Source organism: Miniopterus schreibersii (genome assembly GCF_964146895.1).
Source record: "Miniopterus schreibersii genome assembly, chromosome: 5".
NCBI lineage: Eukaryota > Metazoa > Chordata > Mammalia > Chiroptera > Miniopteridae > Miniopterus > Miniopterus schreibersii.
The window spans coordinates 27,688,989-27,705,322 of NC_138106.1; the positions used below are offsets into that span (position 1 = coordinate 27,688,989).

The 16,334-nt window shown below is 38.2% G+C and overlaps 1 protein-coding gene across 2 annotated transcripts in view; it reads right to left on the reverse strand.

Moving 5' to 3' along the window:
• The window catches only part of PLD1 (phospholipase D1), a 149,674-nt gene that overhangs the window by 79,139 nt on the left and 54,201 nt on the right, over positions 1-16,334 (reverse strand). For both annotated transcript variants that reach the window (XM_081138573.1, XM_081138572.1), the window contains exons 2-7: positions 9,802-9,992; positions 9,415-9,542; positions 6,219-6,364; positions 5,903-6,008; positions 4,565-4,630; positions 179-237 (exon numbers count right to left, since the gene is read on the reverse strand). In XM_081138573.1, coding sequence (XP_080994699.1) covers positions 179-237; positions 4,565-4,630; positions 5,903-6,008; positions 6,219-6,364; positions 9,415-9,542; positions 9,802-9,961 — 665 coding nt within the window. In that variant the 5' untranslated portion in view covers positions 9,962-9,992. The remainder of the gene's footprint in view (positions 1-178; positions 238-4,564; positions 4,631-5,902; positions 6,009-6,218; positions 6,365-9,414; positions 9,543-9,801; positions 9,993-16,334) is intronic.

The window sequence follows — 16,334 nt, forward strand, 5'->3', positions numbered from 1 at the left end:
GTAGCAAGATACTCCGTTTTGCATAAATAGATCCCCTCAGTTGCTCTGACTCTTGTTGGGGAGAAAAGAAGCTAGCAGTAAAGCCAGGTGAGGTCCATCATCATGGCATGCAGATAAATCAAATATTAATGTCATCAACATTCATACTTCTCTTTAAAGATCCAAGACTGGAACTTACATGCCCTTTGGTCCCAAATCATGGATGAAAGACAGCTGGCTTATATCAAGAAATTCTGTCTGAAAAGAAGCCAAAAATTCATACTTTAAAAACTCAGAAAAAAAGAAAAATTAATGCATTCAAAAAAACACATTAGGTACTGCAATGTGAAAACACATCTGGGATGCCGTACAGATCAATAGCAATGGTATTGCCCTGAAAGAGTAAACATTAGAAGTATCTACATAATTAAAATACAACAAAGAAAGTGATATGTGCTCTAATATGTAGAACTAAAATGCTAAAGAAGGTCGTGGAGAAAAAATCTCCTCCCAAATTCTTGTGTTTGTTTTTGTTGTTGGGGAAGAGGGATTGCATGGCATAGCGTACGGACAAATAGTAAAAAATTGTGTGAAGGGAGTGATGTTGGTGCCAGAATTGGAAGATGGACTAGACTTAGCATGTGGAAATGGGAGATGAAGGGAGACACAGAAGAGGAAAGTGTAAAAAAGTCATTGGATATACAGCTGGGCAAGAGATAGTCAGATAAAGGAGAGTAACAGAAAATTAAATGGCAAAGTAGGTTGAGGGAAGGTTGGAGAGGTCTTTGGACATCAGGAATAATAAAATATTCTAACATAAATGTAATAAAATTCAAATTAAATAATTAAAACTAAATAATAAAAATTAAATGAAATAATTACATGTAATTACAAGATAAACATAATTATATTCTTAGTGAGTATAAAAGGAGAGAATTTTTGATCCAGCATCACTAAATAAAAAGATTAAAAACTATAAATATTATAATAATATCAATGGTTAACATTTACTGAGTGCTTAATATCATTGGCCCTGAACTAAGCATTTTTCATCCATTATCTCAAACTTCTCTGAAACAGGTGTTATTTGTCCTGCTGTACAGAAGATGAAATTGAGGTTTAGAACAGGAATAGGCAAACTTTCTCTGCGAAGAGCCAGACAATTAATATTTTAGGTTTTGTGAACTATACAGTTAACCTACTGTAGCATGAAACCAGCCATAGACAATACATAAATCAATACGTATGGCTATATTCCATTCAAACTTTATGCATACTAAAATATGAATTTAATATAATTTTATGTCATAAAATAATATTCTTTTTTTTTCAATATTTAAAAATGTAAAAACTACTCTTATCTCACAAATCATACAAAACACAACAAAGATTTGGTCCATGGGCCACCATTTACCAACCTCTAGTTTAGAGAAGATAAATAAATTGTCCAAGATCACAAAATTAGCAAGGGGTATTCAGAATCAGCTCAGACCAGTCAGTATCCTCACAACTAAGCTGCCAACACAAAAAGTCATTCAACATTTATTTTACTCAAATTGAGCAACTTTATCCTAACTAGACGAGCACTAGGTGAAAATGCAGAGGCACAGAAGGGAAAACCAATGAATATTATGTAATTCTTAGCCTATGCAGAAGTTTTACCTTGTATACTCCTTGCAACAACTAGAGTTTAACAATATTGCTCCCAATTTACACAAGGGGACACAGTAAGCCTAGATCTGCCAATGGTCTTGGACCATGTCAATAACAGCCTTACTAGAAAAATCAAAGACAAGAAATACATGCTCCTGGCATCAGGAAGCAGAGAGGAGACCAGACATGGGAAAGTTCCACATCCACAAAGTTCTATGGGAAGAACCATAACAGTTACATGTGAAAGTCTTTCTAGAGTTAGAGAGACAGTGATAGCTTCCTAGCTGATGTGATATCGCAGAGGAAATAGTATTTGATCTGGGCTTGTAAATGGAATTAACAAAATGAAAAACAACAGTTTTCCTTTAAACTTTTTATATGTGATTGGAAATATCTAATATTAACCTTAAATTATTTTAAAAGTCAAGGTCTTTAGATTTCATTTCTTGTATGAAACATGGTAATTCAGTACCATGCATTTTTAATCTGATTTGTGAAAATGCTCACTAACTTGGAAAACATAGGAACACATATTAGAAGTGACACTGCAGACTTTGAGCCACAGAATCCAAAATGTTTTAAGATCTTAATCCACAGCTCTCATTTTATCTCTAGGGAGCAGAGAGAAAATGTCATTCCCAGTTTACATAGGAAGAAACAACTACAGACGTGTGACTAATTTATGCAAAGTCACAGAGCAGTTGAATGGGAGAACAGGAAATGAAAAGCAAATATCAAGGAAACCACTTATCTAATACCTGGATATTTTCTTATTCATGTAGCTCTTATCATCAAATAGCTGACAAAAAGATATTCTTTGAAATAATTCAGAAATCATAACTTTACAATATCAAAATTGTTAAGTGTAAAGAATTTCATCTAAATTTAAAAGTATACATTAGCAATGCAGAAATTTTAAAGTTGTGCATTAATGCAAAATTTTAAATTATCCTAACGGCTTAGTAAAGTTTGACTAAAGAGAGATTTTGAGAAAGAATGAGTCCTGTTATAGAGAAAAAGAAAAGCCTCTGGCAATAAATATTCTAATACAGATTTACCAGGTTGGAAGTAAATGTGACAAGATCAATTTAGAAGCAAACCTAAGTAATACAATTTGAAATTTAACCAAGATTGTGTTGTCCGAACTTCTCAGCGTGTCTGCCATGATAAGACTTCCCTTCTCCATTTGGGCAGGTGATTCTCAGGAGTAAGAATTTAATCATTAATTTAGCCTTACAGTATTTTATAGGGCTTATTGATCTCTTGAATAATGTACTAATCAATACCTTTTTTCCCTGAGGAATCTGAAAAAAGTATGTTAGGGAAACAGAGAAGCAAAGAGTTCCCATGCCAAGAAACAAACCCCCCGGGTGACAACAAACCCTGGAAATGACTTGGCAGTCCCATTCATACACATGCTTCTCCACCTCGTCTTTACATTAGAAGAGAAGGGGGATGTTCGGAGGCTCCCTTTATTCCTGCGGTAACGAAATTCAAGAGAGTGGCCAAGTGGGAAATTCTCAGAGGCCGTTAAGACAGGAGAGTGGGGTTGGACGACGCCCTTGTAGGAAGGGTGGGAATGGGCTCAGCTACCCAGGGAAGGCTGCCTTCCAGGTAAAACAATACCGCTTCGGGAAAAAAGGGAGGACAGCTAATCTGTGGAGGAAACTGAGAGGCTCTATCAAGGCCTCCAGAGCTTCCCAGCTCTAAGACTCAGTCATGAGAATGACAACACTTTCATTAATTTGCTGACACTGCTGTTCAAATCAGGACAGCTTTTCTCTGTTGGAATGGAAACACCACGGTGCATCTTTATTAATTGTCCCCACTCTTCCCCTCAAGTTAAATGTATTCATTTTAAAAAGCAAGGGAGAGGTGAGCTCAGTGTTGCTGATCTGTGGGATGTTTATCCTCAGATTCCTTACCGCCAAGGTGGTGATTTCAAGCTAATCACCACCTTGGAGATAGGAGTCTAAGTTACAGGGGTCTGATGATTAACTTGAAGTTAGCAATATCGCCTTATCAGCTTAGGGCCCTTCTCTTGGAAATCATTCACTTTGTTCCATTTCTAGATTTTAAACTTCAATCAGGAAAAAGTACATTTATTGTTTCCAACGACTCCTCCTTTAAATTCCCTGGAAGATAAGCATTTTCCAGTTATTAATTAAAATTAACACAAAGGAAGTCTTCATACTCCTGGAGGAAAAGAAAGTTGTCTAAATACAAACCCAACCAGTGACCATATAAAAGTGGGAAGAAAGAGCTGTCCAAGTCTAATTTCATTGAAGACACCCTTAAAAACACTGCACCTTCGAGGGTCTCTAAGCGAGCAGAGCTCACTGTTTCCTAATACTCTCTGTAAAGCCCTCTTCCCGCTCCCCCATGCTGTGTGCTTCCAGGCTGCTTCCAAGTCCCAGCATCTCTTATTTTCCAAGAGTTTCTTCTCTCCCTAGCTTTTCCCATGCTTCTCACTTTCACTTAAAAAGACAGGCTTTTTATAAGCATCACAGGCCAATCAGATGGCATTCACAGTATGCTCCGTATAATCTTAAGATATTCAAATCTGCTCAACTGTTTTCATCACTTCCTACTTAAGGTTTTCTCTTAAGAGTTAGAAATGATTTGAGATATTATTCTAGAAGGCTGGGGAGCAAAGAAGCTTGATTTCTAGATAATTTAGCCTGTAGCACCATTTCAAGTTCATTTAAATCTATTGTTAAAGACATATTCAATTATATTTTATATTTTAAAATAGTATCACCATAACCTAGATCCTTGTTGTCAAATCAATTTTGTATTCATTTCATTTATTTTAATGCAAGGAATAATCCTAAAGTGGATAGAAGCACTTGTGTTAATAAAATGATCCAAAATTTAGCTGACAATTTACAGTTTTATACATTCAAACTTTAAATCACTAAACAGTACTTACTGTTGCATGATAGTTTCTATACATGGGCATTTTTAGTAACTTTGTCAAGTAATCTTCCAGTTGTTTCTGTAACGCAAATATTTTAGATAAGAGATAACATCATCACACTTACAGAAAAACTTCAACCCTTAGTGACAATAACGTGATCATTCGTCCATCTTAACTTCTGCAAGTTATTCAATTATGTATTAATATCACCACTACACAAGGAATCCTGAAGAGCATTAAGAAGTTTTCCATAGTTCCCTTGAACCATTATTTGACTCTCTTCTTGCTATTTAACTTTTCACATACTTAGGTCTTTTATAAACTGATGACAAGACCCCAGCTGTATATTCTTTTAATTTTCCATAGTTACTAGCACAGGACTTGCCCATATAGGTGGTTTTAAAGCATTTGTTGATTTTTATCAAAAACTTGAATTTCCTCAATTCTAACACTGAATTTACTGGTAGATATACTGCAATTTGTGAACAGATTTCCAGGGGAAAACAAGGAGGGAGGTTTAAAAAGAGACCTTCTAGTAAGTTGTACACTGATTTCAAATGTGTTAAAGTGAGAGGGGGCAGGGGGTTATCAATTATACTGACTGCAATACAGGCTGAAACACTAACTGTAAAAGCCAAAGTTTATCATTTTCAACTGCACTTGTGTATGTACACACGGTAACCCAAAACTGTAGAATTTTATTTGTCTAGGTATCTTAGAAAACATGTATTCCAGGTCCTTAAAAATATTTTAAACAAGATGACAACTACAAAGGAGAAATCAAACATCCATTTTAGATCATGAAAGTATCAGATGGCAAAAGAGAACTAGCATGTATTTGATAATTTTCTAGTAAAAAAATTCATCTATCCCATGCAGGACCATATCACTGAAGTGGAGCAGGCCTGAGGTTTCTGTCCTACTGAGATACACGTCTGTAACTCTGTCCTATTCTTCCCATATATATATATTCCCTACATATATTTAGGACAAACTACTCAAATTCTGAAGCAAGTGTATGAAAATGTATGATTTAAAAAAGAGTAGATCTCAAAACTCTCAATGATGCACTCAGTCTTGACTCACAACAAGCCTGCAGGGAAGACAACTTCTTCACAGCATAACTCCTACCAAAGAAAACTCTTCTTCTGGAAAAATGCAACCTCCTCAGGGTCAGAATGGCTTGGGGAGAAAGGGCCTGCCTACCTAGCTCCAGAGCAGATAAACTGGCCTGGGTGATGGATCAGTGGGTGAGAAAAGTTGCAGCCTGACCCACCTCAACCCTCAGATGCCACCTTTCTACAATGCTACTAAATTATGTCCAGAGCAACAGAAGAGTAAAGGACTTACCCTCCTACCAAGGAACTGTTCTTCTTTCATTGTGTTTTCAGAGGAACGTGGTAAGCTTGGCATTTCTCGAGGCTCTTCTTTGACATTCTGTCTTCTAAATGTGTGTCTGAATCACACACACACAAACACAATGCGAACATTTATTAGATTATTCTTTGTGTCATGACTCTCTAATATCTTTCATGAAATGGCTTATTGTTAGAAAAGCCCATTTAATAGAACATATCCACCAACAATGGACAGTTAACCCATAATATGAATAAAATTCTTTCCACTCAACTTGGGATAACGTTATAATTAATTCTGAAACAATTACCTTCTGGTGGGAATGGGAATTCGGATAAAGGCTTTGTACTTAAGTAGCTCTCTGTGAAATTCTTGAAAATGCTTGAATTTCCTTTTAACTTGCCATTTAAATTCCCCATGTGTTAATTCAATAGTGTAAAGATTGATACTTCCTACCTACAGGGATAAATAAAAATGATTGGTATTTTAGATAACAACAAAAATTCCAAAATCTCCCAATGAACAATAGCTAATTAGTAAGTAACATGGAAGTGCCCTTAAATCCAACCTACTTATCTTGCATAAGTACTTAAGTAAAATGTTTTCAAATACAACTGATTACAGAATAATATTCTCTTAAATGTTCACCTTATAAGATACATAACAAACTCAGAATCACACTAAAGACAAACTCCCACAAATCCTATAATCCTATTGCTTCAAATACACACACACACACACACCCCTGAAACAAGAAACCAAGTCAAGGAGACAATCAGGGGATTGTCCAAAAGTATGAGCAGTGAGCAGACAGGTGGAAGGGGTGAAAAGGAAGTTGGAGGAAATGGATTCCAGGAACACTACCTTAGCCCACTTTTTGCCCTTCACAAATGACATTATGCCTTCTTCTGAAAGGCATTCTAAGGTCCTGCCCTCTCTAAGGTCCCTCCTTGTCTGCATCTCCCTGCCCTGAATCAACACCAGGAACCAGGAAGGTAGAGGTACATTAGAAGGAAAGGAGCAAAAGATCTCCCTACACTCAAAATATTTTCCCCATCAACTTAACTAAAATGAATCTCCATTTAAATTTTTCAAAATATGTCTTATGAAATGCAAATATATCTTGGTGACTAGTGAATTATTTCAATCAGAAGAGCTAACAGCCCTGGGGGACAGGAGTTTTTATATAATAGGGTGACAGGAAACAGAGGAATATTTATAAATAAAGCACAGGAGATCTTGAAGGAAGCTCCTATAGTGTGTGGGGGGAGAGAGGGCAGGAATGTGGGCACTCTGGACCACCTGGGACTTGTGAAGACATCCCTGGTCCTGAAGGGACAAGTGGCAAGACAGGTGGCAAGACAAATGGCAGGAACAGGAGCTAGAACGGAAGGAGAGAGCCATAGAAAGAGGGCTGCTTTGGCGAGGAGATGGGTGCCTTTGGTCAAGAGACACAGCCACCTCGGGTGACCCTCATCTCTTTTCTGGGCTCTCCAGCAAGAGTCCTACCAGAGGACACAGGCAGAGAGCAGGGTGGGGCAGGGTGGGCGGAGGGGCTGGAGGGACAGGTGGAAGATCTCCAGCCTTCGAGGGCAAGTGAAAACATCTGTCTCATCAGGTTGTCACAAGAGTGAAAAGAGAAGTACTTAGCAATGGGCTGGCACACAGAATGTATTCAGTCATCAGAAAAGGGGTCATTTTTATTTACCTGGAATCACATTCACAATCTGCATTAATTTAGTTCATATTTCTTAGAAAATGAAACACTAAATTAGATAAATATAATCCTTCACTTTCTCACACAGACTTAGATTAAAAGATGAAGGGATTAAGAAGTACAAATTGGTAGTTACAGAATAGTCATGGGGATGAATAGTACAGCATAGGGAATATAGTTGATAATATTCTAATAACTATCATGGTCTAAGATCAGTATGAGATTTATCAGGATGATCACTTAGTAAGATATAAAATGTCTAATCACTGGGTATACACCAGAAACTAATATTATACTGGATGTCAACTGTAATAAAAAATTTTTAAAATGATTTAAAAAATAAAAAATAAAATAAAACAGAACTAAACTAAACTCACTTAACTAACAGAAGAGTGTATGCAAAGAGAAAAGTCTGTGGTTTGGAAGCCTGAATATTTATCTTCGTAAGTAACTTTAGGAGATACCGAATAATAATAATACATAGTATTATACAGTGTGTTTGTATAATGCAATAAATAATATACTTTTATAATATAAGTGTAATATTACGTATATTATTGTTAAATCCTCATAACAAACCTAGAAGATGGGCACTATTAATACTCATTACTCAGATGAGGACACTGAGAAACAGAGAGGTTAAGTAATTTGTGAGAGATCACAAAGCAAAGACAGGAATTAAACTATGCAGTCTGGCTCTGGAGTCTGTATTTAACCCTCACGTTACTGCCTCTCAGTGTAAAACCTAGTAGGCAAGTGAAAAGGCGAACGTCATCTTAGAGACCTTTCTGGATAATGTTGCTCAGTGGTATACCAGGGATATTGGACCCAACTCATAGGAAAAGCCTAGAGGAAAGGCTGCACGCCAAGGTAGGTGTAAACTAGGACCCAGAATACGCGCAGACAGATGGGGACAGAGCACTAGGCGAAGCCATCAGGACCCAGGCAGCACTTGCCACCCTCGGAAAGACAAAACGGAAGGGAAGCCACAGCCTTCCCCCGAGGCAGGAGGCACTAGGAATGGTGGTCTTACTCGGGCGGCCTTACTCTGCAGTGGCCAGAGCTTATCCTGAAGGAATAGAGGCCACCCCCCTGCAGGAACATTCCCGATGCGTCAGACTGGACAACTGCACAACGCAGGCAGGAACAGAGCAAACGCAGCCACCCTGCCAGCTTCCCCTAGTCCAACCTGTCTCAGAGGGCGCGGCTTTGGTTAATGGAGATATTTTACTCCCAAGGCCATTCCAGAGCGCAAAGGGGCCTAAAGGACAGGTGCCAGGAACAAATCAGAGAAGCGGAGCGCGCCCGCAGAACTCTCAGCAGTGCGTCTGGGTGATGGCACCAGCCGGCCCAGCGTCCTGGCTTGTTTTCTTTCAAGAGCCAGGTAGCATCGCTCTATTCTTACCTAACAAGAATTAGGAAAGCTAAACTTTTCCTTGGCTCCTATCTACCATTCTATGGGGAATGGAATCCACAGTGAACAGAAAAAGGGAGTGTGGAAGACTTGGTACTTTGCAATTTATTAAACTTCTAAATTGCCTTAAAAGCCTTGTTAAAAAAATATGTTTTCCAGGATAGGGAAAGAGACATGTGAGAATAAAGACCAAATGGGAAGAAAGCAAGACCTTGAGAGGTGATGAGGACTTGGGAGTGATAAACAAACAAACAAACAAACAAACAAACAAAAACAAAAAAACAAAAGCTAAAAGCAGAGGCATAGCTAGGAGGAAGTGAGTGTGTTAATTCGTATATAGTGAGTAACACAAGGTGAGTCCATAAACGCGCTGACCCTTGTTGTAGACGTAAAGCGCTCCACTTCCAGAACTTGGGCTTTTATTGGACAGCCAGAGAGGTATGTCTGAACATTAGGCTCCTTAAATCCTTGAGTCTTATAAATAGCAGAGAAAGGGATATACACTAAAAAATAAAAAAATAAATAAAGTTATTGCAAGAACACAACGATATGGCAAGAACACATGATATTAGCATAACTCGCCTTTTGCAGGCATCTTTTTAAAGAATCATTAATGTGCAACAAGAAAATAGTTAATGGAACAGTCTCAGCCCAGTGTATGACATCAGCAAGGAAGATCAGTCATTTGCCGGTGATTTCAAATCTGCGCTCGGCCAAGCCACCCTGATAAACTCTCTTCCCCTGGCTCAGGCCATCAGTTACCTTCCTGTATCTTGGGGTCGTTGGGAGACACATCGTAGTCCACCTCCTCTCCCTCAAAGTGGAGCTCCCGAGTGTCCAGGTTTTCTATCAAATTACTCATGTCAGCAGCGATTTTCTGCAGCGCAGATATATTTACTGTTGGCTCAGTTTTCAGTGACATGTTGGCTTCGGACAGGGTAAAAGCAAAGGGGCTGGGAGAGAAGAAAAGGGTTACAAGGGCTTATTATTTTGGTCAAATAAAACCCTATTCTACAATTTGAATCCAGGCTTAGATATGGCATATGAAAATAAGTCAACTAGCTCTCTGTGAGCCCCAGTTATCTCAAACAACCTCTCAGTTTATTTTCATGTTTTAACATTTAAAGGATTCCTAGCTTGTAAATTAAATTGGAGTGGGACACTCACTTGTAATCAAGTAAGAAAAAGAAACACCATATTGAATAAATGTTAACATATCTCTCATCCGATTTTATTAACTTGGATAAGTGAGTTCAGGCTCAAGGGAGATTGGTTTGGGAATGATTATTCAAAGAAAAGGAACTGATTAACCAAATACATGGGAAAAGAGAATATATAAAATAAGCAACTTGAAATATTTTCTAAAGGAAATTTAGGTCCCTTTACAATGATTTCAATATGTAGATTTAAAAATTCTTTTATGATAGCATAACCTTTCTACATTTCCTCTGTAGGTGACATTGCAAGCAAGGTATAGTCCATCTTTTTGAGGTAGCTTTGGCCATTGCTTTACATGAGTTATAATGATGGACATATCTTGAAAGGTAATTGATTAGTACACCTATTCTGAAAGATACAAGCGGTGCTAGAATTATACTTCTCTCCTTTTTCTAAGAAAACGGGTTCTATTTCATCCCGACATTTAATAACACAAGTCGTTGCACATCAGTACCCAGGGAAGAGGAGATCATACAGATTTCATTTTTCACTTAGAATACTGAGATTTAAGCCTTGAGTGCTGTCATCAGAGTTGGATGAAAAATCTGTCTTGCCTGAAATAACCTCTCTGTTACAACCTGGACCTAAAGCAGGAGGGCTCTCGTACCAGTAACTCCTCCATACGTGTTCATTTATTACTGCAAATCACAAACATTTACTGAGCACCCATCATTCACTCTCTGTGAGAGGCAATGAGTTAATATGCACAGATAATAAGGCTGGTCCCTGTGATTAAGGAACGTCTGACGTGGGTGAGGGAAATAAGCTACATAACCCAAATTCATCCCTGGCCTCCTCCAAGGACTTGGCCTTCTTAAGAATGGCATGTGCTGAGTGGAAGACAGCCAGGTTATCTCCTACAGGTGCTATCAAAAAGCCAGGGGGCTCTATGGAAATGCTAAGAGAGAGCCACTGGCATACTTGAGCAGCATTTATTGTAACTCAACAAGTCTATAAAGCCAATACTGCTATGTCTCTTAGGAGATCTTGGCTGAAAATTCAAAGATGGGGGTAAAAGAGAGTGGTTCTGGTTTGGCCAGATATATATAATTAACATAACTAAGTTCTCTGTGAGCTATGTGATCAATCATGTTTCTTTTCCTGTGTTGGCTGAGAGGAAGCCTGGAGCCAAATTTGTGGCCTACTACTAGCAAAATACAGGACTATCCTTGCCTATATCTCTTCCCTTCAACTTTCTCTCCCACTTCTAATTTATATTGTAATAACAAACAGTTGCTTAGCTTCACCTGGCTTAGTGATAATCCTTTATATACATTATTACATTGATCATCTTTGAAGATGACAAGAGTTTGTCCTCCCTCCTTTAGAGATAAGGAAACCGAGGCATGGAGGGATTAGGTTAACGTGAGGAAAACTTTGGACAATCTGGCCCAGGTCACATAGGAGAAGGGATCCTAAACCAGTTCTCTCTGACCCAAGAGCTGATGTTCTCAACCTTGGTCTTTATCTTCCTGTATATTTTTTGTAGATGTATAAGTGCCCCTGGAATAGATGGAAATTTTAATAAAACAAATGTTCCAGCAAGGAACTAACTCAAATGGAAAGAATAGGAAATAAATTTCTCTTGCAGCTCAGCAACACAGGATGAAGTCATTTAAACTCTCAGGGCCTTAGTTTCTTTTATAAACTAAGGAGGTTGAGCCATTTCATCTCTAGGGTGACTCTAACACTAAAACCCTAACTATAGATAAAAGATACTATAAATGATCCGGCCAGCATGGCTCAGCAGTTGAGCATTGACCTATGATCCAGGAAATCAAGGTTTGATTCCCAGTTGGGGCACATACCCAGGCTGTGGGGTTGATCCCCAGTGAGGGGCGTGCAGGAGGCAGCTGATCAATGCCTCTCTCATCATTGATGTTTCTATATCTCTCTCTCTCTCCCTTCCTCTCTCTGAAATCAATAAAAGCTTATTAAAAAAAAAAAAAAAAAAAAAGATGCTACAAATTGTTCAGCCTCCCCTTACAATGTAATTAACACAATCCTTCTTCTATCCCAAGAAATTAATGTATGTTAGGCCTCCACTAAGGAGCTGCTGCCTCTAGTCACAATTAAAGTATTTTTTTCCTTCCCTCTCTATTCAACAAACACGTATTAGATGCTGAGCATGAGCCAGGTCTTGCTTTATTTAAAATACAAGTAATAAAAAACTTTCACAGGAAATGAGACAAGGAAAAATAAGTACGAAATTACACCATGTCATTGCTGCTTGTGAATTTGTAAGGCCTTTAGGTATTTTCTATTGATTAACCGGTCTTATGATTAACTCTGCCACTGTTCTTAGCATACATAGTAAAGGAAAACGAGGGTTACTCCAAATGACTTTCCCTTTGGACAGAGTGTTTCTGTTAAAAATGAATGTTAAAATTAATACATACAGAGACCAGAATAATCTACACATGGTAAATAACTGGAATAAATACTACAGAGTCACTGGATCAAGCTAAAATAAACATCTTATTTCAGATAGAGAGGAAGGAAACATAAACATGTGAAAAACTTAAAGAGAATGAGAAAGAAACAAAGGAATCCTCTTATTTATCCTCAAGTGTTTACTCTGTGCTAAGCACAATTTTAGCACAATTTTTAATACTCAATGATCCTACCTGATATTTATGATTATTCTGAAAGATTTAATAAGTAACTCGTCCAAGGTCAGCCAACTTGTGTCAGTGTTGAATTTATAAAGCAGATTTGTCTGGCTGTGAAATCTCATGAACTTGGTTACAGAGGTTCATAATTATTGATTTTATGTTATGGGCTTGAATGTCTACAAATTAACCTTTTATATGAAGCTTAAATTCTATAACAACAAAATATGTTCTCTACTTTCATCACTGTATCTTGGAAAAGACCCTCCCACAGTCATTACAATTATGGAAACAACATATCCCTACAGCCTCTTAAATTTCTTCTTAGCCTTTTATTTTTATGGCTCAAAATATAAGATCATGTGGAATTTCACCGAACCCAAAGGGTTTACAGACTTATTCGTGCTTTTTGTGAAGACTTTACCATTTAATAATGAAAAACGAACCAAATTATTTGTCCATCACTGCCTTCACTTGTGTCCATGGTTGCTTTGTGTTACAATCCAACTCTTGTATTGCTGGTATCATTCTTAAATATCAAGCTGTAAGGCTGTCTATACTCCTAGCCAAATCTTGATTAATTAGCCCATGTTTTCTTCCATCTAAAATAATCTATATTAGTGGGTGAGCAGCTGCCACAGTTCCAGCCTATCTTAACCAGCAACAGACTTCAGTGTTTACACTTGAGATAATATAATTGATTTTGTTACCTCCTTATGAAATTATACTGCAAGATTATTATCTTTTGGTACCAAGTAGAGATGGTGCCCATGGAGCAGTAACAGCAGCTGTGTTTTATTTCTGTTTGCGTCTGTATCTGGGAAGTAAATAGGGTTTGCTTTTCTTTCTGGTGCTGAATACTAGAATTAAAAATCTTTGCAGGGAACACTTAATTACCTCCAGTTACTCAGTGGTGAAATCAGAGAAATCTAGAGTTTCTCTCTGATCTTAATTTTCAAAATGATTGCAAAGTAGAACATCAAAGGGAGCAGATATTTTCCTTTCTAGATAGCACATACATAAACATTGCCTTAGACAAAATACAATGATAATATTATCAACCATAACTATTAATATTAAAATAAAGATTAGCATTAGCTAATATTGGCTGAGTTTGTACTATATGCCAGGCACTATATAAAAAAAATTAAATGCAGGGTCTCATTGAATCCTCACAACAATCTTACGAGTTGGGTCCCATTGTTATCCCTGTTTTTAAGATGAGAAGCTTAGAGAGAGTGGGCAACTCGCCCAGGGCTACTCAGCTGGGAGGTGACAGAGCTCGACCCACCCTGGTTGATCTGACTTCAAAGCCCAGCTGTTTACCCAGCCAGAGGTGGAACTGGGGTATCAGGAGGGTTGGACGCCAGATGAGTTTACTCCTTAATTGACATACACTTGGAATAAAACAATTCAAAAGAGAACAACAACAAAACTCAACATTCATTCTGTGGAAATAACTGTGACTTACTTCTTGCTTTCCATTAGAAAATAACATGCGAAGTTCCCCACAGTTTTTCAGTATGTTATTTGTGCTTACCAAGAGAAATAAATATAATGGATTTCTAAACCAAAAGTCACATCTTAATGTATGAATGTAAAATAAATTATAATTAGATCATTTAAAACCAAACTGAGTCATGGGTATTTCTTGTTTTCCCATTTTTCATTATGATGAAATTAACTGGTGGAACCATATGCCATCACCTCCCCAAACACATTATACAGCCATGATTTGTATAGAACTGACTTGATGCTCCCTGAAATGCAAAATTTATAAATGTGGATTCAAGTACTAAGCTCAATCTCTAGTGATATAATAAGCCTTGGATAAATATTTCTTGAGTTTAGCTGACTTTGAATAAAGTAAATGATATTATCATATTTTACATTCCAGATTACATATTATGAGAAAATAACACATTGAAAAAACGACTCCTGGATCTTGGATCTTTGAGGGGTTTTTTAAAAAAAGAACATCAGCCCAGCCGGGCGTGGCTCAGCGGTTGAGCGTCAACCTAGGATCCAGGCGATCAGGGTTCGATTCCCAGTCAGGGCACATGCCCCGGGTTGCAGGTGCAGCCGATCAATGACTCTCTCATCATTGATGTTTCTATCTCTCTCTCTCCTTCTCCTTTCCTCTCCCTGAAGTCAATAAAGATATATAAAAAATAAAAAATAAAAAAAAGAACATCAATTCCACAAATATCAGTGGAGAGCTTCCTATGAGCCTTGGACAGATAATAACATGTCAGTGATGTAGGGGACAGGTCAGATGACCTAGGTTCATTATATCCTTATTATCAGTGTAACCTGGGCAGCTAACAACCTCCAGGGTTCCAACCTCTGTTCTACGAAATGGACACAGTATAGACTTGTCATTATTTATTTGGTTCCAAGAGACAGAAGTTTGAATACCAAACACTATCTTCCCTCTGGGCTTCATAGCTAATCTGATGTTGAAGCCACCAGAGCCCAGCAAACTCCCACTTACTTATCCTTCTTTCCTGGTTGCCTATCAGAGTCTCCACTTGCCTAACACTGACACTGCTTTTCTCCCCGAGGTGTCAAGATTGGACATGATGGTGCTAAATAATCTGGACTCCCTGGGTCCACAGAACAGGAGTGGGAGCCCATGTTCTCTCTTTTCCCTGGCTAAAAACAAAAACAAACCTATAATTACATAAAGCATTTTTAGCATGAAATCATTTCTGGGTTCTCATGATTTTGCCTAAACCCTTTGACCTCCTTGGTTGGCATTTATTCTCTACCCTGAGCTTTCTTAGTCATTTCCTTTGATATGACCTTTGGTTAAATATCACCCTATTTGCAGTAGCAACCAACTTATTCTAGTTCATCTTAGTCATATCTTTGAATTCAAACAGATGTTTTATTTCCTGAGGCAAATCCAAATGTTAAGGGAAATTGAGGTCTATTTCAAGTATGGGTGGATAGGAACATGTTATGTTATTTATGAAGTGCCTACTTTGGGCCAGTCATTGAACCCACATCACTTCTAATTCTCACAACAATCTCATTTAGACTCAAGGCTGTGGAGCCGCAGCAGCTTCCTGAGGCTGCACCTTGTGAGGGGTGGGGCTGATCCCAGTGTAGGGGCCTCCTGGGATGGCTCTGTCTCACCTGTCTCTCTGGCCTCTGCCACTGGCTCAATGGAGATCTGCATCACCACCACTCTCACCTCTTTTCCTAATACCACCAGCCATTTTTATCCTTTCTGGCTAAGGACAGAGCTTTGGCATGATACAGCTCTTCAGGAGCTACTGTGACTACAGTGCCTAGGCTCCACCCACCTTTGGCGAGACTCACAAAGGCACTGGCTTACCCTGAGACTTCTGAATTCAGAGAAAATGTTGGAACCTGACTTCCTTGGGAGTTGTGTGTGTCTAGGGGGATGGAGGATGGGGAACCAACACAATCTGTGAGAATGAAGGTGTTAAAAACCTG